Genomic DNA, 26,799 nt, shown 5'->3' with positions numbered 1-26,799 from the left:
GGGCTCAATGGAAAATGCGAGCATTGTGACTAAAGCCTGCCTCCTGCTTAGCAACAATGGCTGAAATGGAGGCAGAAGTGGGTAGTGCTGTCTGCGATGATTCAGTCTCAAAAAAGGATGCAAATGTGATGTCCATTGTTTGAAAATGGTTTGGCTTCAGACAGAATGATACAGAACAAAAGACTCATATGCAAACTTTGCAACAGAGAAGTAGGAACAAGGACTGGCAACACATCAAACCTATTCAATCATTTGAAAACAGAACAAGTTACAAAGTATGAAGAATATGTTAAACTTTGTGAGGCCTCTGCTCAAAATACAACAAAACACACTGCCACAGTGACAGGAACATTCTTTTGTTGCATATCATATGAAAAGACAAGTCCCAAATGGAAGGAAATAATAGCTGCTGTAATATACCACATGATACCAAAAGATATGGTTCCTGTTGCTACTATTGAAAAACATGTATTTCAGAAGCTACTGAGAATGATTTATCCCAAATATGTCCTTCCCAAAAATAATTGAGGTAAATTGCCAATTAATACTAAAATAGAAATGGTCAAAATTTCATAAAACTAAACAGAAACTAAAGTGAAAAAAATGACTGGTGAATAAAGTAGAAATTAAAATTACTAAACTGATCTGGAACTAAAATAATCTTGTTACTAAATACATGTCATTTAAAGACCACAAGACTAATGTACAAGATAATACTGGCAAGTGTTCAGTGATTTATTGCAAATGACTGACAACACCTTCAGTTTTCTGTGGTGTAATTTTTCATCCATCCATCCATCCATTGTCTCCCGCTTATCCGAGGTCGGGTCGCGGGGGCAGCAGCTTGAGCAGAGATGCCCAGACTTCCCTCTCCCCGGCCACTTCTTCTAGCTCTTCCGGGAGAATCCCAAGGCGTTCCCAGGCCAGTCGAGAGACATAGTCCCTCCAGCGTGTCCTGGGTCTTCCCCGGGGCCTCCTCCCGGTTGGACGTGCCCGGAACACCTCACCAGGGAGGCGTCCAGGAGGCATCCTGATCAGATGCCTGAGCCACCTCATCTGACTCCTCTCGATGCGGAGGAGCAGCGGCTCTACTCTGAGCCCCTCCCGGATGACTGAGCTTCTCACCCTATCTTTAAGGGAAAGCCCAGACACCCTGCGGAGGAAACTCATTTCAGCCGCTTGTATTCGCGTGTATTCGCGATCTCGTTCTTTCGGTCACTACCCATAGTTGATGACCATAGGTGATTTTTCATGTGAACTTTTATTTAAATACTGTTCATTTGTTTTCATAGCAAGCATTTTATACTTCATTTGTTTTATAATTTATATTTTATGAAGCTGCAAGGCCCATGACTAATTTGTTTGTACGTTTATTTTTTTTACTCCTTTTAATTGATTTCAAATTTCTTTAATTATTTTCTTGGCTTTTTTCTTGATCAGAAATACTTTTGATTAATTATGTCATTGTCTCTATCATTCATTCACCCTCGCACAGCTGTGATGTTATGAATTTCACGAGTGTGGTTCTTTAACACTTGAAAATATTTGAAAGTTTTTGGTTTTATATATATATAAATAATATATAATATGTGTGTGTTTATGAATATATGTATGTAATGTGTGTGTATGAATAAATAAAAGAAATGTGGTAAAATGTTGTTTTTAAATTATATTTTAATATGTGAAAGCCAGTATGTGATACGCAGCCCGGACACACACAGACGGACACCATATTATCGTCCACCACACGTTTATTATTCATAATAATTCAATAAAGATGCACAACCCAGTGCACAAAGCACCAATCACCCCTTCAAATGTCCTGGCCACAACACAATGCCTTTCAAGTCTTTTGTCCGCCTTCACTCCTCCACCACGCTTCGTCTTCTTCCTCCCGACTCTTGCTCCTGACTGGAGGGAGGCGGCCCCTTTTATGTGCCCCGGATGGGCTCCAGGTGCATCCTCAGGACTTCCGTAGCCACACCCCTGTGTGGCGGAAGCTCCCAAGGAGAAGCCGGAAGTCCACCGGGTGCCCTCAAGTCTCTTCCCCCCAGCACTTCCCGGTGTGGCGGAAGTACTGAGGGACAATGTTCCCAAGGCATCGGGGCGCCCCCTGGTGGTGACCACGGGCCCCTACAGGGTTGAGCTTCTAAGCTCCGTACCCGTGTTCCCCAAAGCCACCAGGGAGGACGCCCCCTCGTGTCCTGGAGGAGGCACAAGCCCTCCTCCACTCCTCCTAGGCGTCCCGGCCGGGCATGGACACCCGCCGGGCACCACAAGTATTACTGGATAATTCCATTGACTTCATTAAAGACATGCATGCTTACTTCTTTAAACCTTTTTGAATATACATACAGTATGTCCTTCCATCCATTTTCTTGAGTATATCCACTTCAGGATATCCATCCATCCATCCATCCATTTTCCAACCTGCTGAATCCGAACACAGGGTCACGGGGGTCTGCTGGAGCCAATCCCAGCCAACACAGGGCACAAGGCAGGAACCAATCCTGGGCAGGGTGCCAACCCACCACAGGACACACACAAACACACCCACACACCAAGCACACACTATGGCCAATTTAGAATCGCCAATCCACCTAACCTGCATGTCTTTGGACTGTGGGAGGAAACCCATACAGACATGGGAAGAACATGCAAACTCCACGCAGGGAGGACCCGGGAAGCGAACCCAGGTCCCCAGGTCTCCCAACTGCGAGGCAGCAGTGCTACCCACTGCACCACCGTGCCGCCCACTTCAGGATATGCAAGTATATAATTCACTATTACTTTATGTGTAAACTACTACACAATTCTATTGTTCTTGTGCTCTACTTGAGGTATTAGTTACAGTAAACATTTTTAAATAATAAAAAAAAATCATCTGATAGTTTACCTTAGCAGTCTTTTCAGGGACTCCTGTTCAAAAATCTTACCAATGAAAGATATTTTGATTATCTTTAAATAATTCCTTATAACTTATAAAAGGCCATCTGGAATTATTCAGTGGCCCAGTTATATATTGAGGTTTGGAGAACATTTCTTTACAATTATGTAGCTTTGTGACATTTTTGTTGTGCTTTGAATTATGTGATTTAAAAAAGCAATTATTGAACTCGTAGGATTTCATTTGTTCTGTAAAAATACTACTTCTGTCTAGGATTATGTTAAAATTATAAAGAAAAAAATGTTATGTTTTATTGCACAGTAATGATGTTATTTGTCGTTCTGCAAAATTAGTACCTTTTACAATGTAGATTAAATGTTTTTGTAGCCAGGTTCCACTCTTTGTTCAGATCCAGCAGAAGTGGAGACGCATGTATGTTGGTGAATGTCAGGGTCCTGGTGTACGGACTGATTTTGAAATGGTCCATCTTCGCAAAGTTCCAAATCAGTACAATCATTTGTCAGGGTTACTGGATGTTTTCAAATCAAAAATTGTAAGTATCATACTTTTCATTTTATTAACAGTATTCAAACAGGTGTAAATTAAAATGTTTATTATATTTAATGATTTAGAAACGACAATAGTTTTACTAATTTTTAAAAATATTTTCAATACACTTATTTTATTTTGAGAATGAAATGTTATTTGTCAAGATAACAGGCTTTTAAGAAAAAATGCACTAAATGCATTTTTTACTTTGATCTTAGTTGAAAAATTAAGATATTAAACATCTTGGATTTACATTTTTATTGTTTTTATTTGAAAAATGGCACTTAGCATCAGTGGAAATATGCATTGTACACTGACCCTTTAAATAAAATAGAAGTAATATTCCCCCTAACACTGGAAATGATGGACAAAGCAATTATTATCAAGATGGAAGACAGCAGTTAAAGGAGTGACTTCATTGTGTGGGTACGAGTGACAGAAGTATAATTTGAAAAGAAATTGGATATGGCTAAGTACATAATGAAAAATGTTGTTATGTTAAAGCGATCTAGTGAGATACATTTCTGTAGATATGACCATTACATAGCTGAAACATAGTTATTTATTGTTAGTGTGCTGCAATTTCAAACAGCTTCTGCAATTTTTTTCCCAGCACAAGTAATTCAGAATCACTTTTCAGATTGCAGCTTGCTTTGAGTTATCTGCACATTTTATAGAAACAATACAGGAACATTCATTTTTTTCACTGCGGGTTTGTTGTCCCGCCATCATACTATAAGCAATAGTTAAGATCAAATGTATTAATCTGTAGATTTAGTCTGTCCTACATATTTCCATTAAAAGTAGAATTTGTACTATTGTGCATTTTTAGATTTGCCAGTTTTTTTAAGAGAGTGTAATGAGTAGGATCAAGATTGAAAACTCAATTAAAATGAATCTATTATACAAAAAAATTCAAGGGAGATTAATAAAGAGGAGAGCACTAAATAACATTTGAACAGATAGAACTAGAACAGGTTGGGTGTCTGCCAGCAGATGGTTAACCAGCTCACCTTAGTGACACATCTTTTATTTATTTGAAAATCCTATTCACTGGCTGTTTTTTTTTTTTGTTTTTTTTTGGTGGGGATGACAAAAATTGAGTAATGTATCAGACCACTCTGCATTGGTCAAATAAAATGAAGCAATAGCGATTTAAATGTTAATTTAACAAATGAGCAGGGGTATGAATAATGCACTTGTAACAAACACTACAACAAAGCATGGTATTGCAAACTCGATGGAACAACCAAGACCATCAATGTTGTCCTTACACTCTCTGCAAGCTTTCTAAGGCTTCAAAAATTGATGACATTGGATAAGATTCTTCTGTGTAATTATTCTACGGTTTCTGCCTTTACTTATAGTTGCATTTTTATTTGTTGCTTCTGCTTTGGAAAAGTATGCTACAAATTTGAATAAGGGCCACCTTTTTTGGTGGAAGTAATAGTCTGGCCAACCTGTCAAACATAGTTAAATAAATAAATATTGATGCATATGTGCTCTGAACACTCCTGAATGTATGTTTAGTACGGCTGGGAACATTGCCTCTCTAGAGACATCATCAATATTGATGTCTGAGTAAGTGTGTTTGATGGGTTACTTATTTGCCACTACAATGTGTAGCATAAATACTAAGAACAACTCTCTTTTATCTCTCCGACTCTTTCACTCTCTTTTTCTTTCTGTACCTTTGCTGCCACACCTCCCAGCCGGTGGCACCTTGTCCCAACTCATCTAGTGACACAGTGTTCAATGGATCATTGGTACTTTGGCAGGTTTATATGATCATGGCATGGTTCCCTTAAAGTATAATTACAGTAATAATTAGCAAATAAAAAGCAAATCATTACTTATCCACATGTTTTGTTTTTTGCAGTTTGTAGGGGTTAACATTATTTAATTGGTTTGCTGAAATAGTTTAGGCATTTTACACAACATCTTCTGATGCAGGATCATTGCCTGTGTGGAGTTAACTATTTGCCAGCACATTCATTTTTCTGTGCACCTCCAAATATAACTTGAGTATTTTAGATAATTTAAACTTTAATTTAAAAGTATTTTTTAATTATGAATATATAATCTGTGGTATGACAATATGTAGAAGTAAAATACTATATACATTTGGCACTGCTGTTAATCGTAATAATAAAATAAAGCTGGTTGTTCGATTAATGGTAAATCTATATATATAAAAATGGAATGGGTGGGTCGTCGGGTGGGCCTTTTTTTCATTCCGTCGTTTTTTCGACGTTTTGAAAATGTAGAATGATTATTTGATTTTTTTGTTTTTATTTGATCGTGTCTATGTAGCCGCCGTCGTAATAAAGTATCGCTAAAATCGTCATTTATCGTAATTTATTTTTGACGTATAACGTCGCCGTCGTCGAGGTCAGTGATACCACTGCAAAAAATCTGCTTACGGTTGAAAGACACGCCCTACTCACTGGACAGTTAAAAACACCAATCAAACTAACGATGACATCAAGTATTACCCAATCAAAAGTAGGAAAGGAGGCATCTTCATAAAATGCGTGTGGGATGATTTGCATGAGACGCTGCTTTAAAAAAAAAATTATAAAAAAAATACGGGATAAATCCCGTCCAGTATTCATTCAAAATGGGACGCGCAATTTCATTCTCAAACGCGGCACGATTCCGTATTTTAAAGGACGGGTGGCAACCCTACAGTGCCAGGTAACCACCCATACAATCAGATTGTGATTCAGACTAGGAATGCAATGAATGTAATTACCCCGATCTACATACAAGGCGAAAGTCTTACAACATTCAAAGATGATGGTTTGGGATAAGTACACCATACAACATAAAAGAGCTTATGAAGCCTTGAACCGAAAAAAGCAACATCTCAGAGATCGTAAAAAAAAAATAGGAGCTAATGTCGTTTTACTCGCTGTAGATTTTAGTCAAACATTACCAGTTATTTCACGAGGGAGACCAGCACATCAACTCAACGCGTGTTTAAAATCCATGCTTCTCCCACGCTCGGTTATATGTCGCGTGTTCTCGGGTAGGTGCACCAAAAAATGTATACATTTAAGCATGTAATGGGCAAACAAAAAATGAGGTATACCCGAAGGCACAGCAGTAGTACTTAATGTAACTTTACTTCTTAAATGTTAATGTTTTACTGTTTAATAATTTATACGCTTCTTATATGTTGTTCAAATTCTTTTATCAAAATACCACTGACAGCGCAATGCACGATAACATGGAGTGAATACACCATACGCATCCGCCCACGGCTGCCCTGCTGTGCGCAGATAGGACTTGATTGTACAATAAAATAAAATAAAGATAAAAAGACTAAAACAATCATCACCCATAAAGCGGATAGTAGACGTGACGTACTATATGTGTACCACATTTCAAGTGTATAGGTGCAACGGTTTGCGAGCTACAGGTCATCTAAAATCCTGGACAGACACACAAATTGCCACGGTAGCAAATTACAGAAGAAGATTTTACTGTTTAATAATTTATATTTATATGAAATGTGCTTCTTATATATTACTTCATATTCTCATATGATAATGATGTTAATGTTTATATTGATTTCTGTGTTATTAAAACTGCATGTATGTGTGTATATGTATATATATATATATATATATATATATATATATATATATATATATATATATATATATATATATATATATATATACGAGCTGTATATACCCGGCGTTGCCCGGGGCAGAAGTAACCTAATCGGTCAAACACTTACATATATACCAAAGTAAACCTAATCGGTTAAACAGCTTCATATATACAGAAGCGAACCTAATCGGACAAACAGCTAATCTATATACATAAGCAAACCTAATTGGTCAAACAGTTACATAAATACAAAAGCAAACCTAATCGATGAAACAGCTTCATATATACAGAAGCGAACCTAATTGGTCAAACAGTTATGCATGTGCAGAATAATTTTACAAAGATTATGCGTGTTAACAATCATTAAAAAGAAAAGATTGAGGAACTCTTCTTCTATATGTGATGAAGCTGGATGAAGCTGACTTGACGAAGACGTAGGTGGCATAGATTGGTTTTTCTAAAACAGAAGAAAAAAATGAGTATCTATTATTATTTTAAATTAGAATGAAAATGAGAACCTTGATTACAGATAGATTATCCGTATTAAAATATGTGCATGAATAAACTTTTGGTAACTCTCTAGCAAAAGTTTATTCATACAAATTGGCATGGGATGGCTTTGTGAAAAAGTAAAAATTAGATAAAAATAAATTGAGAATGCGTACTTCGATTTGACTGAGATTATCTGTAATGATGAAAAAAAAGTTTAGTATGTTTTTTTTTCCATACGGGAAGGATGTAAAACCTTAGATAGGCACCCTTCAGCCCGTACTGAAGGGTACTGTCAGATTCTTACTGACTAAAAAACACCCTTTTTATTCCACAGCTACCCCAAAAACCACTATTAGGCATTACTTTGGGGTGGCAGTAGTTTAGTTATGAAACAGCTGGGTCCTGAAAAATATCTGTCTTATTAGTGGCTTCATCACATATAGAAGAACAGTTCCTCAATCTTTTCTTTTTAATGATTGTTAACACGCATAATGTTTGTAAAATCATTCTGCACATTCATAACTGTTTGACCAATTAGGTTCGCTTCTGTATATATGAAGCTGTTTAACCGATTAGGTTTACTTTGGTATATATGTAAGTGTTTGACCGATTAGGTTACTTCTGCCCCGGGCAACGCCGGGTATATACAGCTCGTGACATATAAATGACATTCGATTAATGGTAAATGACATATAATAATTGTATATTTGATACATTCATTTTTAAAATAATTTTTTTCCATTGCAATTACAGTGGAACCTCGGTTCACGACCATAATTTGTTCCAAAACTCTGGTTGTAACACGATTTGGTCGTGAACCGAAGTAATTTCCCCCATAGGATTGTATGTAAATACAATTAATCCATTCCAGACCGTGCAAACTGTATGTAAATATATTTTTTTTTAAGTTTTTAAGCACAAATATAGTTAAGTAAACCATAGAATGCACAGCGTAATAGTAAACTTAATGTAAAAACATTGAATAACACTGAGAAAACCTTGAACAACATTGAAAACTTAACACTGCAAGAGTTTGCGCTATAGCGCTACAAACTGCTCACTAAAAACACTTTTTTAATGAGTTTTAAGCACAGGGAAAAAAATGAACATTTGAAAAATCCGTAATTTAGTAAACCACCAAGAAAAGTAACATTGGAACAATGCATGCTATGAACCGAACGCTGTAAACAGAAGTGAAAACAAAATCACGCCCGGTGCATTCTTTAACTGCCTTCTCTGCCTTATGTGTTCAGCCCCCTCTCTCTCGCCGCGCATGTGTGTGTGTCTCTCTCGCGCGCCTTTGTGTGTGTGTCTCGTTCGCGCACGCCTTTGTGTGTGTGTGTCTCGTTCGCGCACGCCTTTGTGTGTTTGTGTCTCTCTCACGTGCGCCTTTGTGTGTGTGTGTGTCTCTCTCGCGCATGCCTTTGTGTGTGTGTGTCTCTCTCGCGCATGCCTTTGTGTGTGTGTGTGTCTCTCTCGCGCACCTGTGTGTGTGTGTCTCTCTCGCGCACCTGTGTGTGTGTGTCTCTCTCGCGCACCTGTGTGTGTGTGTCTCTCTCGCGCACCTGTGTGTGTGTGTGTCTCTTGCGCACCTGTGTGTGTGTGTGTCTCTCTTGCGCACCTGTGTGTGTGTCTTGCGTGCGTGTGTGTCGCTCTCTCTCTGGCTTGTTCGCTTGCTGCACAGGGAATGCACAGAAGCTGAATACGTGCGGAAATCATCGGCGCGCACAAACCGAAAGGGAAACTGGCTTGTTCGTATACCGAGTGTGTGGTCATGAACAGATGCAAAAGTTTGGCAAACTTTTTGGTCGTAAACAGATTTGTACGTGTTCAGAGACGTTCGTGAACCGAGGTTCCACTGTACCTTTATTTCTAATGATTTGTGTCTCATGGCTTCAGCAATATCTATAGTTGCAGCACATGGTAAGTTTTTTTTCATATTGTTTTGCAGAGTATAAATCGGAGGTTAGTTCATTAAATTTTCACAACCATAGGCTCAACTTCTTACTAGAATGAAATCTTGAAGCACAAGGCTGCATTAAGAACTTTATCGGCCTTAGGGCTGTAATTTGTGAGAGGACTTCTACATCCATATACAGTGATCCCTCGCTATATCGCGCTTCGCCTTTCGCGGCTTCACTCCATCGCGGATTTTATATGTAAGCATATTTAAATATATATCGCGGATTTTTCGCTGCTTCGCGGGTTTCTGCGGACAATGGATCTTTTAATTTCTGGTACATGCTTCCTCAGTTGGTTTGCCCAGTTGATTTCATACAAGGGACGCTATTGGCAGATGGCTGAGAAGCTACCCAACTTACTTTCGCTCTCTCTCTCTCTCTCTCTCTTGGGGGTGTGAGCAGGGGGGCTGTTCGCACACCTAGACGATAGGGACGTTTCTACCTTCTGTGTGCAGCTGCTTCCTGAAGGACATGCTGCACAGTGCTTCGCATACTTAAAAGCTCAAAGGGCACGTATTGATTTTTGACTTTGTTTTACTCTGGCTCTCTCTCTCTCTCTCTCTATTTCTCTGCTCCTGACGGAGGAGGTGTGAGCTGCCGCCTTCAACAGCTTTGTGCCGCGGTGCTTCGCATACTTAAAAGCAAACAGCCCTATTGATCTGTTTGCTTTACTCTCTGTCTTTCTGACAGACTCTGCTCCTGACGGGCACTCCTTTGAAGAGGAAAATATGTTTGCATTCTTTTAATTTTGAGACGGAACTGTCATCTCTGTCTTGTCATGGAGCACAGTTTAAACTTTTGAAAAAGAGACAAATGTTTGTTTGCAGTGTTTGAATAACGTTCCTGTCTCTCTACAACCTCCTGTGTTTCTGCGCAAATCTGTGACCCAAGCATGACAATTTAAAAATAACCATATAAACATATGGTTTCTACTTCGCGGATTTTCTTATTTCGCGGGTGGCTCTGGAACGCAACCCCCGCGATGGAGGAGGGATTACTGTATTGCTATTCTTGAACAACACATAAACACAGGAACGCTTACCAGTAACTGTGGTCATTGTTTTAAAGATACTTATTTAAACACACTAAGTACAAGCGTAATAAATATACTGTAACTAAAAACATAAGAAAGAATTAAGTATGACTAACCTATTCTAATTTTAACATTGCTTTAAACTACAGTTTGCTTTTATTTTTGAAAAAATAATTTTTTTTTTGCATACATGCATCTAACGGAGGCATACAGCCAAACTGTTGCTCCTCTAATCTCGTTTTATTTTTTTCAGCATAGAAATAGTCCTTATGCTATTCTTGTACATGTATAATAGCATATGGAAAACAAAGTTTAATGGTTAATTATTATCATCATCACTTTCCTTACACTTTTTCTGATTAGAGTTACAGTTACAACACATTGATCGGGCCTGACCAGGTCTCACTATCTCTGGCATTTTTTTCCAGCCATTTGTTAGGAATGCACAAAAACTCCCAGAGCAGTTGAGATATATATGAGTTCACCATCTTGTCCAGGGTCTACCTTTCAGTCTGCTTCGAGAATGTGCCCTATGCCCATACCAAGGGAGGCATCTATGGAGCATCCTAACTACATGGACAGACAACTGCCTCTGTATCTTGTCTATCTAGGTAAGCAGCTAGGTGACCCATTTAGCTCGGTTGGGTTCTGACCAAAAAAGCCACAGGAAACCGCCATATGACTTCACTAGCCATAGTTTGAAATGTGAGGATCATGTGCATTGTCATTTGGGTGGGAGGCAAGTGTAGAATGGTTAAATATATTCAGTCTGAATAGGCTTACTGAAGAGCAATTCTGCATGTAGACACTCAGCCACAGCTCAGCAACATTAGTAAGATATATGTAACTTTTGCATCCAAAAAACTACATTGAATGAATCAACCTTATTAAGCAATCATTCTTTTGATTACTAATAATAAATTAGCTGTACTTAATCTATCAAAATGGACCCAACTGTTCTGGTGGCCTTTTCTTTTAGAAGTCTCTTTAAGTTTTCAGTAAACTCCAGGAGCCTAATGGTGCCACTTTCAACAGACAAGCTGTTAAGGTGTTAATTGACACTGTTTCACTAACTTTTGGAAGCAGAATTAGGCTGAACGCCCAAGTGTGTTTGCATTACGCAGAAGAACTCCTAAGGGAAGATTTCCAGATATGTTTGTTACATCAAATAGAAGTGAGACATAAACCAGTCTTAGCCCATAGCTTACCTTGGCTGCCTCTTTACTAATAATAATTTTGATATAAGATGCTTTTCATTGGCAATGGTCACTAGCAAAGTTTTGTAAATATAAAATGCCATGTTCACAGTAGCATACACTGATTGAAAGCTCCATTCATGAATTAAAGGAAACAACTTCTTTACATTTTATATTTCTTTTTTATAGTCCTTGTACTCCATATAGTTCTCTGCATAGTCCTTGAGTCATTTACTTGGCAAAATTCTCTTGTAAATCAGTATTTTTATCTTGGAGAGAGACAGCAGAACGCAGTGGACAGTTTAGTAGTCTTGCTAAGAAATCCAAAGTGCCATTTACTCTCATGTCTACATGAGTTTGTTAATAACACTAAAAATCTGCAACTACAAATGTCTCTCTGTGACACATTACAAGGTGACAATCAGGAGTTACACTAAAATATTTTACCAGCTGTGCATTTATTGTAACAAATCTGAGTATCGTGTTTCTTTACATAACACAGCTGGAGTAAATTGGACTGTTTAAGCAACAGCACGCATATTCAAAATCCAGAGTGTGCATTCTAGCAAAACCAGCCTTTCCTTTGCTCAGCTGGACAAAAAGAGTGTTTTCATTCTCCAAAATCTGGTGGTGACAATGTTTTAAATGAATATTAACTATTATTGAATATTTAAATGAATATGACTTTTGAATATTTTGAATATTTTTCAGGTTTATTTTTGTACTTTCTAGACATTTGTCTTTCCTAAAACCTGAGTAAATTACTCTTTGTATCACAATACCATTTTGAGGCAAATACAACTTACAGTACAGTACCAGGCAAATCATTCAGATTTTGGAATTGCAGATTTTGTTTATTAGATGATAAAAAAAAAGTGTATCAGAGGTTACCAGCCACAGGTTCACCTACCCTTCTGTACATTGGCTAAGCACCTTGATAAGCTATAACAATGCATCTGTTAATAGTGTTGGAACAAAATAAGCTTACAGTGTGCTAAATTGGCATGTCCGTCTATATTTGTAATTCCACTTTTATTTTATTTACTCCGAGAAATAAGAGACATTGTATAGTGACCACTATTTCTACATTGAGTATGTACATTCTGTCAAATATTTCATATTAAAGGAAGATACAGTATTTTGAGACAAAAGAAAAGATTTTATGGTCTAGTAGTCTCCGAGCAGATTACACTAATTTGGAATTGTTGGATGTGCAGTATTGGTTTATTGTTAATTAAGTTGTTTTTTTTTGCAGGTGTGCCTTCTAACAGGACATTATCAATGAAATGATACCAGTGTTTATAATCATTTTAGGTTATACTGAACGTTATACTGTAATTGACATTCTTTTCCTTCCTTTTAGAGCTGTCCTTTGACTCATTTACCACCCATCAACATATCAATTAGGTTTACTTATATCTTGCAAGACTGGCAACAATATTCTTGGCCTCAGCAGCCACCAGGTAGCTTTATGTGTTTTTATTTACAGCGCCCTTCTTTGAAACACCTCACATGTTAATTGAATAAATTTTGAACTTTTTAACTAAGAGAGCACAGAGTGATTGTTCGTGGCTGTTTGTTTGATAACTTCATTCACTGGATTACTCAAGGAAGGTGTTTGTGTCTACTTCTGTTTATTCTGTATACAGATGACTTCAGTTCCAAGAAGTTCAATCATATCTTAAAATTTGTGTCTGACTTTGTCATTGTATGTCTTTTAAGGATAAGGAGGATAGTCACAAACATGTTGTTGATTAATTTGTTCAATGGTTTGATGTTTCCTTTTTTCACTAAATGCACTTTACAAACATGGAGATATTGGCTAGATATAGCAGTAGATGTTCCTCCCCTGTCGCCAACAATAATAAGAGTTTTTTTTTTATATTGACATAAATATAGTGACACATTTTTATATCTATTTTATTCAACTTTGGCTTGGAAACATCAGCATTAAGAACACTTGAATCTGTTTGGTGCATTTGCTATTATATATTGTTTTTAAACCTTGCATACTGTCAGAATTAGTAGTAAAATGATTGGTTTGCAGCAGTTCTCTAAAACTTGTATCATAGTTTGAAAGAAGGCCGACTCTGTCAGACAGTGGCCATCCCCTGTTTTCTAAGTTTCATTTGGTGTCATCAGGCTGCAGGTTTAGAATCCCAAAACTTAGAGAGCAATAGATTTAAAAAAATCCTTATCTTCAGAGCAGGAAGGTTTGAAATTCTAGTAGTTGTAGGGATCTTGGTGAATTCTAAATTAAGAGTGTGTTCATTCTTGTTGTAGAAATTCTGTGTGTGTACTGAATTTAAAAGGGGTTGTCACTTCTTGTCTCTTGGCTTATTTTCTTATATGTGTATAGCAATGTCTTCACTTTTCTACTGCTAAAAAATTTCCCTCCAGAATAGTAAGTCTATCTAACCAAACATGTGTTTGTTAATTGGTGTAATTAAACTGATAAAGCAATAGAAAGCCAACTTAAACATGAAAAATCAACTAGATGTGCTAAACATTGAAAACAATGTATTTTGCAAGCACACAAATAGCTAAATTTAATGTTCTTTTTTTAGCAAAGTTCACTAAAGGTGAAAAAAAAAACTACATTCCCATCAAAGTAATACAAGTAAAATTTATAAATATTTATGTTACAGACTTTGACACACTTCTTAGTGGAGAGGTTGGAGGAGTAGAATTTGGAAAGTTACCATTTGGGGCTTGTGAAGATCCTATTAGGTGAGACATAAACTTGTATTTTTTTTTTTTATATATAACTATTCTGACATCTGTAGTGCAAGTGTGCAGATCCAGAATTGTTTTTAGTAATTTGTACTTTGAAGACAGCATTATAATATTGCTGATTATGTTATTGATAATTTAATTTCTTTTCTAGCGAACTCCATTTGTCTACAACATGGCCACAACTGTCAGAAGGAATTGTTGTTGATAATGATGTATATTCGTAAGTTGTAACCTTGACTTCTTTATCCATCCATTCATTATCCAACCCGCTATATCCTAATACAGGGTCACGGGGGGTGTGCTGGAGACAAACCCAGCCAACACAGGGCACAAGGCAGGAACAAACCCCGGGCAGGGTGCCAGCCCACCGCAGGGCTTGGCTTCTTTATGTAAAATGTAAAATTTGTTTTTTGCTGATTGAGTGAATATTACCAGTAACCTAAAATTAAATCATTATCTTACATAAAGTGAATATGGCCTTTTGGTCTCATCATTATTATTGTTATTTTTTTAATACTGAAATATATTTTCTTTTATAGTAATGATTCTGCCCTATTTCTGAAAGTATTGTAACTTAGTTCATTGCAAGTTTAATGAGGAGCTTAAGACTATTGTGACAGCTTCAGATACAAGACAAACGCCAGCTTTAGGAGGGAACATCAGTCAGTTACAATCCACACTCACAAATATACCTAAAATATACTAATAAATGAAATATGCTTTTTCATACTTCTGATCACATTTTGTCATGAGACATTTTATTCAGTCTTATATTTCAAAATACATACATAATGTGTAATTGAGTAATATGAGTGTGATAAATGGGTGGATTTAAAAATAAAGTTTTAATGTTAATAATCAGATTTTATCTATTTAGTACACAGGTGTCAAACTCCATGCCTGGAGTGTCGCAGTGGCTGCAGGTTTTCATTCTCACCCTTTTCTTAATCAGTGACCAGTTTTCACTGCTAATTAACTCCTTTTCCCTTCATTTTAATAGCCCTGTTTTTAAGGATTCAGTCCTCTCAATTGATTATTTTCTTCATTAAATGGCAGCCATACAGAAATGTGACATGAAACGAGCCACAGATAACCAGCTAAACTGGGGTTTCAAACTCCAACCAGTTTCTTAATGAGAAGCCAATTTTTGCTGTTAATTAAACCCGTTAATTCCTCGGCTTGCTGCTGCTCTCTTTCTGCTACAGCAGACATGTCCCAAACTGTTGATTTTGTGTTTCTGATTATTGGCCTGAGAGATCAACCTTACTGAGACCCTCATCTTTCTTTATGTTCAGATAATGTGGTTAGCTGATCACCTGTTTGCTTATTTTGTGTCTCATTATTGTTTGGCTGCTAATTAAGGAAATAGAAGGAACTAAGTGGTCTGAGTCGAGTTAATTAAAACTAAGGCAAAAAAAGCTAATTAGCAGCAAACACAGGTCAATAATTAAGAAGGTGGTTAGAATGAAAACCTGCAGCCATTGTGGCCCTCCAGGACCGGAGTTTGACACCCCTGATTTAGTACTATGCAGTTTACAGCAGCTGTTTTTTTGGATTTTATTAAATATTTGTTCATACCTACTAAATTATTTTGAATGTTTTCAGCTGTGGTGATTTGCTATTTGGTATGCCTTTTTTAGTGATTTGGATCCAGTTCAAGCTCCACATTGGTCAGTAAGAGTGAGAAAAGCAGAAAACCCTCAGTGTTTATTGGGTAAGATGCTATCTGTTGTACTATATGTTGTATGTTTGTGGAAGTAACATGACTCAATTGCCCTTCTGTCATGTTTTATTTGCCATATATACTTCAGATAGGCTGAGAACTTTAGGATCTAAAATAGTTATTGGCTTATTTGTGGGCCATACAGCAACTTTTTTTAATTGCTATTCACTTTGAGTGTATGAAAAGGCTGTGAAATCACTATACAGAAAGTAATGAAGCCAAGTGGTACTGTGCCAAGTTATAGAATCGTAGCTGAAGTATAATCCACTCACTGTAACTCATTTCCCAATTACACACATAGCAGAAGAGTTGTCATACATTATGTGCCCAGCTTTTCCTAATAACCAGATTAATCCAACAGTCAGTAAAGTGTGTAAAATACCAAATCAGTGGCTGCACAGCATTTATAAAGAATGTCTAATCGCAGCGTAGTATTTACAGTACAACATAAGCTCTATATAATACGTATTGTGAGAGATTGCAGAGTTGGGGGATGCCTGCAAAGATGTCTCCACAACACTCCCGATCTGAAGTAATACAGCATGGAAGAAATTGACAACATTTGTCAATGCATACTTTCTGAATAATGCAGCTGAGCGATTTTGTTAATTAGGGATGCCAACTCTGCATCTTTTAACTGAAGATTACAACTTGAAGTGGGCTGTTATACACTGGTATGACATACTGGCTTTATTCCGTTTTTTGCTGCGGTGTATCACATCTCCCATTCTGACCTTGAAGGGGACCCCCAATGCCCAAGATATCCAATCTAATGTACCTATATCAAAGTAATCAAAACTCTAAGGGTGACTCAAATGTTTCTTAGGAAATCATGTAAAATTTCCATCGCATTGGCAGGACCAACAAGCCGACAAAAACGTACATACTGGCATTAATTTCCTGTTAGTTCAGTTTTGTATTTAATTGAGGGAAATGTATTTGATTCAGTATCACACTATAATTCAGTACAAATATAAACATAAAATGTTTTCTATGGTTTTAATGGCATGTTAGTGCTTTTTTGTTTCCTGATGCATGCAGAATTCATTTGGTAATATTACTCACCATAATACATCTGTTAAACCTACTCATGAGGTGGTCTAAGTTAGTACGCAAATTTGTTCCCATTCTCTAACTCCAAGAATCACACTTCAGATGCACTTAGTCTTGATCTTGGTGTGCTGCAGCAGAGTCTGCAGTCCTGGGGCACACTGTAACAGTTGTCCCCCAAAAGTTGGTTTTGTTACTGTTGATACTGTATGTACTAAGACCAAATCAGTACAGGATAATATGATCTGACAACACACTGTGCCTAACTCAGACTACTTTCTGTCATTCTGCATGAAAGCATAACATTAACACCTTTTCTTGATTATCACTACAAAATACATGAGATAAGTAACACACTAAAAAAATATTTGGGCTGAGTATTGCTTTAAATTATAAGAGTTTAAGAAAATATTAAAATCATGTTTAGTAATAAACTTCACAGAAATCAGAAAGGTTTATAACTGTTTCAAAAAAATGCTAGCGAATATTTGAATGATGCTTACTAGACAATGTGGAGCTAACTTGGAAGACCACAAGGATACTGTCCAAATAGATAATAACAAACAAGTAATGGAATTTCGCTCACACTGAAAGTATTGTAAAATTTGACATAGTATTTTAGTGACTTCTTTGAGGTTAATGGTGAACAAGATAATGCAGTTAAGTAAGAAAAGAACAGTTTATTAGGTCTCAGGTTCAAAATGGGAAAAAACCAAGTATGGTGCTTTACATAACGAATTCTAAGGAAATAGTATATTGAACTATGTACAATCTTTCCCACTTTTCTGGATGTAGGGAACACCTTCACCAATCTGTGCTAGCTGTCTGATAATTTCCGTTAGAGGGGGCGTTACCACATGGCAGACAATACCAAGTCTCTTTCCCTGTATGCTCGGTAATGACATCACTCTTAAGACTTTTTTTCTGATCAAGAAGACACCATTTACACTTCTGTTTCTCTCCTTCTTGCCAACTTTTTCATGAAAAGACTTGACAACGCTCTTGCTTCAAGTTCACCACCATCCTCCTTCTCTTTCATCTCTCTCCAGGCGGCCCCCTCCCTTTGCTCATTGGTTTGTGGCGTCTCCACCATTGCTCCTGATGGTGGTCCTCATTTATATACTTAGCTCATGCTTTCACCTTTCTACTCTGTCTCAGTAGTGCGCCAACAGTTACTTGTATAAATAACTATATTACTCATTACTTACAAAACAAAGTAAATATGTTATAGAGTTACATATTACAAAATGCAGTGCTTTACAAATAGTGTGTTACTTATGTTCTTTTGCATGAAAAACGGAACATTTCAGTGGACAACATTTGTTATTGAATCTTATGTCCATAGAGGAATCATCATGAGACTGACCAGAAACAGACAAATCTAGTAATTATCTTCTGTTTTATAATATTCCATCCCCTTTTTCCATCCCCAAATAGAAGCCTCAAATGATTTGCAGTATGAACAGTAGCTGCTGTGCCACCAGATTACATTGATTCAAAATATCTGTGGCAAATAGCTGGATTAAAACTAAACTGATACTTTATTTATAGGTTTCTGTTATGCCAGACATAAATTATATGATTTTTAAAAATTAGGGTGGGTATGCAACTACTTGCACTACATGGTAAAGTTGACAGTCATATATGTACTCAAACTGTACAAACACTTTCAGTCCGAGTGATCACCCATGTCGTAGCACGTCAGACTATGCCTGTATATGATCCTGACGGTCAGTTTTGCCCATTCAAAAAACATGACGGCCATAGGCTTCTCAAAATGTCAACAAAGAAAAGGGCTGCTTTCCTGAATCTTGCTGTACTGTGCTCTGAAAGTATAAAGAAAAGTAAAAGACCACTTAGTTGTTTGTGTGTTGCTATATGATATTTAGATTTTTTAAATGAAAAATGTGAAAATGAGCATGACAAAGGCAATACTCAATGTGCATTATACTGTGATCGATGCACAATTAAATTTTATAGCGACATTAGAAAATTAGGTCTTGAGACTGCTCACCGTATAAGATAGCCATCTGAAATTTACGACATAACAGACATTCTTCCATTCATACACAGCCCAATTGTAATATGCATTCGGGTATTACCACACTGTTGTACTGCGTGTGAAGTACTGGCAGATGAAGCTGAAACTCGGGCCAGCTCAGAAATTCAGTAAATTCAGTGTCTGCCAATCAGGTTTAAAATCACGCCAAAACTGCACAGTGTACGCCCAGCATTAGTGGATTGCACGCAGGATGCTCATTTCTGCTTGGCTCTGCAGTTGTGCCCTGCAGTGTATGTACCAGCTTACCATGTTTGGATCTTGCCATACATTTAGTGCTGCTGCACTAATCACTCCCTTCCTGTATTCCTAAACTGGGTGGGTTAAATTTAACCCTCAGTGCATGCAAGATTAAATGTATACCTATGATTTTTATTTAATTCTTTTTACTTGCATGCCACTCAAAAACTTAGCTTCTTCCTCACTAGCTGTCACCAAACAGCTGGAGCAGTAGGCAACACACTTATAAAGGCAATACATGTACAAAATAATGCAGTATTTTTTATAAGCTTCCATAGCAATGTAGTACAGTAATCCCACCTCGATTGCGGGGTTGCGTTCCAGAACCCCCCGCGAAAGGTGAAAATCCACGAAGTAGAAACCATATGTTTATATGTTTATTTTTATATTGTCATGCTTGGGTCACAGATTTGCACAGAAGCACAGGAGGTTGTAGAGAGACAGGAACGTTATTCAAACACTGCAAACAAACATTTGTCTCTTTTTCAAAAGTTTAAACTGTGCTCCATGACAAGACAGAGATGACAGTTCCGTCTCACAATTAAAAGAATGCAAACATATCTTCCTCTTCAAAGGTGTGCGCGTCAGGAGCAGAGAATGTCAGAGAGAGAGAGCGAGAGAGAAAAGCAAACAAAAATCAATAGGGCTGTTTGGCTTTTAAGTATGCGAAGCACCGCCGGACAAAGCAGCTGCAAGGAAGGCAGCATTGTGAAGGTAGTCTTTCAGCATTTTTTAGAGGAGTGTCCGTATCCTCTGGGCCAGTGTGCGAACAGCCCCTCTGCTCACACCCCCTCCATCAGGAGCAGAGAATGTCCGAGAGAGAGAGAGCGACAGAGAAAAACAAACAATCAAAAATCAATATGTGCCCTTCGAGCTTTTAAGTATGCGAACCACCGTGCGGGAAGCATGTCGCTTGACAAAGCAGCTGCACAGAAGGGAGCAACGTGAAGGTAATCTTTCAGCATTTTTTGAGGAGCGGCCATATCCTCTAGGGGTGCGAACAGCACTTGTGCTCACAATATATTTGAGGAGTTTTATTTAATATGTAATACGCGCTCTGGTTGGGTAGCTTCTCAGCCATCTGCCAGTAGCGTCCCTTGTATGAAATCAACTGGGCAAACCAACTGAGGAAGCATGTACCAGAAATTAAAAGACCCATTGTCCACAGAAATCCGCGAACCAGCAAAAAATCCACAATATATATTTAAATATGCTTACATATAAAATCCGCGATAGAGTTAAGCTGCGAAAGTCGAAGCGCGATATAGCGAGGGATTACTGTAATGCATGTTTGTTTTTTTTTTCTTCTTCGATTAATGCAGGTATTTTTATTTCCATAAAATAAGTCTTGCATTATGTTACTCATTACTTTTAAAATTAATTTTATGTTATCCATAACTTTTTTCATTTTAAATATTCATATTTGGCTTATTCGTGAGTGGCACATTTTTCATGGTATTTTGGTTAATCACTCATGATTTGGCTTATCTGCAAGTATACAGGGTAAATGTTTGTCTGACTGCAAGGTTTGAAGCTTTTGCCCTCTTGAATGTCTTACAGAATTCATAAAGGCATATAGTGGGAATATAAGGGGATTGCCTGTGCATGATGATGATAAAAGATGCTTAATGGGTTATTAATGGGTTAATGTACTTTTTACAAGTAGCTACTTGCTCTTGTGCTTTTTGTGAAAATCATTCAGGAAATTTAGCTTGTGCTAAATGTAAACATTACAAAAGCACAACATGAATGTTCAATGTCTATTTCTATCTTCTGTGGACCCTTGTTCCCAGGATATATTTTTAGAACACAGAATATAGGTGTGGAGTTCTTAAGTTTTTTTGTGAGCAACAGCACAACATGTAATTGAAAATTTAAATGTTGTGTCAATGACAAATGTAAGGGATTTTAGAAACAAAAAAGCTCAGTTTGTTATGTTAAACCAAGAGGATGAACCAAAACAAGTTTTTCTGTTTCTGCTGAAAAGGAAAATATGCTTGTTGTCAAAAATGTTGACATGCTAAAATTAGTACAAAACTGTGAATGGATTTAATTTTCAGATTCATTGGAGAGTACTGTTAACACTGACTAAAGTATGTTTAGACAATGAATTGCATTTGTAGCATATGAAATCTGAAAGAGCTGGAAAAATAAAAAAAAGGATATAAACACAAACTTTCAGATGTCAAATCTTCGTCAAATGTGAATGCTCAGGAACTGAAACATTAAGTGTAACCTTCTGTTAATTTAGTTTCCAGACTAAACATGATCTAGTTTTTGTTTGCATTTGTAGATGTATGCTGACATAGACCTTCTCCACCTCTCTATACTCATATAAATGTAAATCACATTACTGCCTGTTTTTACTTAAAGAGATTTTATTACCATCTACCACTGGTGTTAAGCACATTCCTTGAATGATTTTAGACAATTTCAAAGAAATCCTGGAAAAGAGTAGCAATAGGACAAACCTCCTGCTATAGTCTCCCTAGGTCATAGCATTAAATTATAAGTTTTGAGTATTTGCTAATACTGCTGACTTGGTTAAAGCCAAAAAAGAAACAAAGAAATGCTGTAAGTTAGAAAGAAACCATTTTTCAGATGGTATATGAATAAACCTGTCAAACATAAGCAACTTTCAATTACTGTGGTGGTTAGTAGATACAATTCTGTAGACATTTAGTAGCAACAGCTTCAGCAAGTGGAAAAGTAGAGAGTGGTTACAATACAGGTTTTCTAATGTGTTAGGAAAGTTGCACATTTTTGATAGCTATTCCATCAGTTCTTCTTTATATTCAAGTATAGGTAGTGCACCACGAAATGCTCAAAATATAATGTCTGATTTGAAGATGGTGAATTTGAATGATTTGGTGGGTGATGTTGTTGGAATTGCATATGACAGACTATTTAAAACTCTAAAACATCGTTATTGTGGACTCCTTTAACATCCCTTTGGATAAATAAAAAATAAAAAAATAATAATAATAAATTTCCCTCTTGGTACATTACTTTTTTATTGTTGCCCATAGACTAATTGTTTAATAACGTAAGAAAGTTATCATTGCCCTGTTTTCTTTGGCATTGCATATCAGACTTTCATTTTGTGCAAAAGCCTACAAGCTGCAGGTGCGTAGCACAGTTAAAATAAACCCCACCTTACTCAAGGTGAATTCCTTATGGAGTTAAAAATGCGAGGTTTTATGTGGAGACTTGGCAGAATTGGTCTCTTGGTATGTGTCAGTATATCCTTACTTTTAGTAAGACTAGCTGTTAACTACCATAAATTGGTGACTTGCTAGTCTCCTACAGACTCTTGAGGATATCTGTTTTTAGCCTTGTCAGTAAGGGACATAGCAATAAACACACTTTTGCAACCCTTGATGGACAAACCTAAATATGAATTATTGCCCAGAAGGTTTGATTTCTGCAAAGCTAATAAGCGAAAAAGAAATGTCACCTCCTCTGTTTATAACTGAGTGCAATTTATTTGTTATATGCAACTGCTCAGTCTAGTAAGACACTGTCCTCAAAAAAGGCTTAAACAGTTCTCTGCTGAAAAGAAGAGTTTTAATAAATTGATATCAGATTGAGTGATGTATGGAGTCAGGCCTCACAGTTAGAAAGTGAGTTGTACAAGGAAGAGAGGTTGTGTGTGAAAAGCAAAGTGTTCCTCTTTCCAAAGCATGTATTTTGTTAATAATCATTGGAGCAGTAGAACCCTTACCTTTTTGTTTTGTTGATTAAATTAGAGAAGGATAGGGAAGCACACATAGTAACACAACATAACATTCTCAAAACTCTGTTAATCCATTTCAGGGTTTTTGGGAGCAAACATTGGACACAAAGAAAAAGCCAGCCCTCTATAGGACACCAGTCCCTTGTACAGCAAGCATAGTATATTATTATAATATGTAAATCAAAAATAATTAATTTAAGTGTGTTTGTGCTTATTAAAATTGAAGATTACTCCTCACCAGTTGTAGTGTGTCTTTTTTTTAACATGGCAAGTACTGCAGCTAAACTCTTCAGATTTAATTGTCTTAGACTCTTTCAGTTGTAAACACTTATAATGAACTATGATAAGTATTTAAAATAATTAAACTTGAATTAGGTAGAAACATTTTCTATTTCTTTGAACCAGTAATGTGGTATGTTTCTTAGACTTATTTTAAGATATGTAGTATTATTGTGCTCATCTGGGAAGTTAAGTTGATTGAGGTGCATAAAAACCTAAAGAGCCATAAAAATAAAAAGTACTGTCTATTGAGCAGAAAACTATATACAATGCAGTAATGTTAAAAAAATAATTAAGGTTTGTATGACAGTTAAAAATTAAAACAAATTGTTACTACGTACTCATTAGTGTTGCTTGATATTTTTGGCAGGGGATTTCCTACATGAATTCTTTAAACTTTGTTGTCGTAAAGAATCAACTGAAGAAATTCTTGGGAGATCATCTTTGGAGGATGATGGAAAAGGTATTATTGTATGTTCCTTTAATAATCAGTGCAGAGTTATTAGTTTTAAAAGTAATTAAGAAATTTGTTTAAAGTAAAGCAGCTTATTTCTTCCAAAGATTAGAAACTTTTTTTTTCTTTTTCCAGAAAATAATGAAATTAGTCATGCCTTATCTAAACTCACTGAGCCAACTACTGTCCCAATTCCTAAATTGTCTGTCTCCAACATGGTCCATAGTGCACGTAAAAGGATACGTAGGCGCAGACGAGTAGAAGAATCTCCTCTTAGTAATGAAGTACTGAATTCAATATTACTGGTAAGTCATGGATAAATGAAGTCTGCATGATTTAACCTAATAAAATATATAACAAGGTCTTTCAAACAGTTTGAACATCACTTTTTCTGAATTTGCTTTTACGTATTGGCTCATTCATTGCATTTTTCTCTCAGTATCTTTTCCCAGATGCAGCTGACAAACATATTGATGCAGTGGAAACAAAGCAAACTGTAAACACTGATCATGAAGATTATGTATGTTAATTATCTTTGTTTTTTCTTAATCTTTTTAAACTTTTGACTGTTCAGCAACTTTATATGCAAGAATATCTTTCCTATTTGTTATAATGACGGGCAGTTCATTAACCTTAATACCCGTGGATAATAACTGTCTAAATAAAGTGCACATGGTCATGTACTGAGAAATTTTAAAAGTAGAAGAAAACTGAGTTAAAACAAATCAAAATAATTTCTGTATTTCCTAACAATCAATATAAACAGCTTCAGCAGCAGCTTTAAGAAGAGTATGCTATGCTAGAATAATGTATCTTCAGCATCGATTTAAGTGCTGAAACCAGTTGGACCTCTCAAACACTGGTAGGCAGACCACTCCAGAGTCTGTGGGCCTTATAGCTAGAGGCTATGCCTCCTACAGTAGTTTATATTTTTCCCAGGATAGTTAATCAAACATACACTTTTGATAATAATGTACACTTAATATTAATAAAGGTATTAATAGTTGTGTAAGGTAGGCTGTGTATGAATTTATAAGTCAAAAGTTTAATTTTAAAATTGGCCATGTGGATAACTAGAAGTCAGTTTAAGGACAGGAATTACATGATTATATTTGTTATGATTCTTATTGCCTGGTTTTAAATTAACTGTCAATTAGTAGGTAAATGATGTAGTCATCCAACAGTAAAGCATTACAACCTTGCATTTTGCTTGACACTATTTAGTGAACTAGATTCTGATTCTGTCTCCTTAGTGTTACATTTTTTCTCAAAAAAACCTGTAAAAAGCGTAGCATTTTTTGGCTTGAAAAGCAACATTTTTATTAAATCTCATCTTTCTACTGTAAAACATGCAAAACACTAAAAGTACAAAGTCATAAGTGTAAAAAGTATAATGGTACAAATAATAATGATGAATAATAGTATGTAATGAATAATAATAATACCGGATGAATAATATTATGAAATGAATAATAATGATGATGCTAATACCATATATATTATCAAAATATATGTTTTGTGTAGTATATATTTGAATAGTTTATGTATGGTCATTTACCCAACACTGTTCAGCATGATGGTTCGTCTCAACAAAAATTCTTTCAATTACATCATCATCAAGAAATAACTTCAAGTAAATAAGTGGATTTTTGCTGTCAATGTTCACTTTTATTCCTGGTTTCCCCACAAAATCAAAACGAGGTGGTACCGATTTATTTGAAGCAGGGTCAAACCCAGAAAACCAAGTGTCGCATTCAAATTCATTAGAATCGCTTTCGGTTTCACTGTCCTTTGCAATTTCACTGCCTGTAGACAGATTCACTTCACCATCAGTGCTGATAACAGGCTCCTCAACATCACTGCATGTATCACTGTCGAGAGCGTACAACGCCTGGGCAGCTGAAATAAAGTTTGTTACAAAACACCATTATGAGGCTAGGAAATTATGCATTTACACCATTGTCCAGGTAATGCTTGGGCCTGATGCTTAACTAAGACACACCTATACAATTGCCCGAGTAACACCTGGAACTACGCTGTTAGCACTTTTACCGCCCGAGTGATCTTTGGGTCTAACGCTTATGCGAGAATTGTCTATACGGTTGTGACACTGGGGACTAATTCTTTTAACACCATTTTCACAGTCTGAGTGACGCTCAGGTGTAATGCTAAGGAACTTAATGTACTGGATTTTACATATTAAAAAATACCTTAAAAGACTTTTCTGATTATGACATCTAGATACAAACATTTTCATGAAATATAAATCCATCCATTTTGTAATTGTTTTGTTCAGTTCAGAATTGTTACAGCTTTCCACTCAGTGCTGGGCACATCCTCAATTTTGGGACAATTTTTTTAAGTTAATGTCTACCTCTAATAATCTGGATAGAATGTGAAAACTCCCTTAATACAATCTCTTAAATCAATAAACCTTAAGTTGTAAATCATATAGACACATTTATTATTATTATTATTATTATTATAGACACATTACCAATGCCAGATTCCACCTGAAATACAAACCATTTTCACTTCACATGCTTAACACTAGAATTACCAGAGCGTCTTTTGTCTTCTAAATGTGCAGTTAAACACAAGCTGCAAGCAGCCGGCTATTCCATCCCCCCACCGACTTAGAACTTGCACAAACTTCTCCCAGCTCATGTCTTGATTGATTATCTGGGAGTGAAGTGGAGTTTTAGAGTGGAAATAATAAATCGTTATTTGGAACACACGCATTTCATGTGTGTTGCGTTGCTACAGTAATCTGTGTAAACACA

At 36.5% G+C, this 26,799-nt stretch overlaps 1 protein-coding gene across 2 annotated transcripts in view; it reads left to right on the top strand.

Moving 5' to 3' along the window:
* Window positions 1-26,799, top strand: part of rab3gap1 (RAB3 GTPase activating protein subunit 1) — an 89,303-nt gene that overhangs the window by 19,588 nt on the left and 42,916 nt on the right. For both annotated transcript variants that reach the window (XM_028806549.2, XM_028806550.2), the window contains exons 7-14: window positions 3,275-3,440; window positions 13,103-13,202; window positions 14,388-14,469; window positions 14,627-14,695; window positions 16,116-16,189; window positions 23,933-24,025; window positions 24,152-24,321; window positions 24,456-24,536. In XM_028806549.2, the coding sequence (XP_028662382.2) occupies window positions 3,275-3,440; window positions 13,103-13,202; window positions 14,388-14,469; window positions 14,627-14,695; window positions 16,116-16,189; window positions 23,933-24,025; window positions 24,152-24,321; window positions 24,456-24,536 (835 nt within the window). The remainder of the gene's footprint in view (window positions 1-3,274; window positions 3,441-13,102; window positions 13,203-14,387; window positions 14,470-14,626; window positions 14,696-16,115; window positions 16,190-23,932; window positions 24,026-24,151; window positions 24,322-24,455; window positions 24,537-26,799) is intronic.

This window comes from Erpetoichthys calabaricus, chromosome 8 (genome assembly GCF_900747795.2).
Source record: "Erpetoichthys calabaricus chromosome 8, fErpCal1.3, whole genome shotgun sequence".
NCBI lineage: Eukaryota > Metazoa > Chordata > Cladistia > Polypteriformes > Polypteridae > Erpetoichthys > Erpetoichthys calabaricus.
Note: the sequence above shows the minus strand (reverse complement) of the source record. Positions and strands in the feature narration are given on the sequence as shown.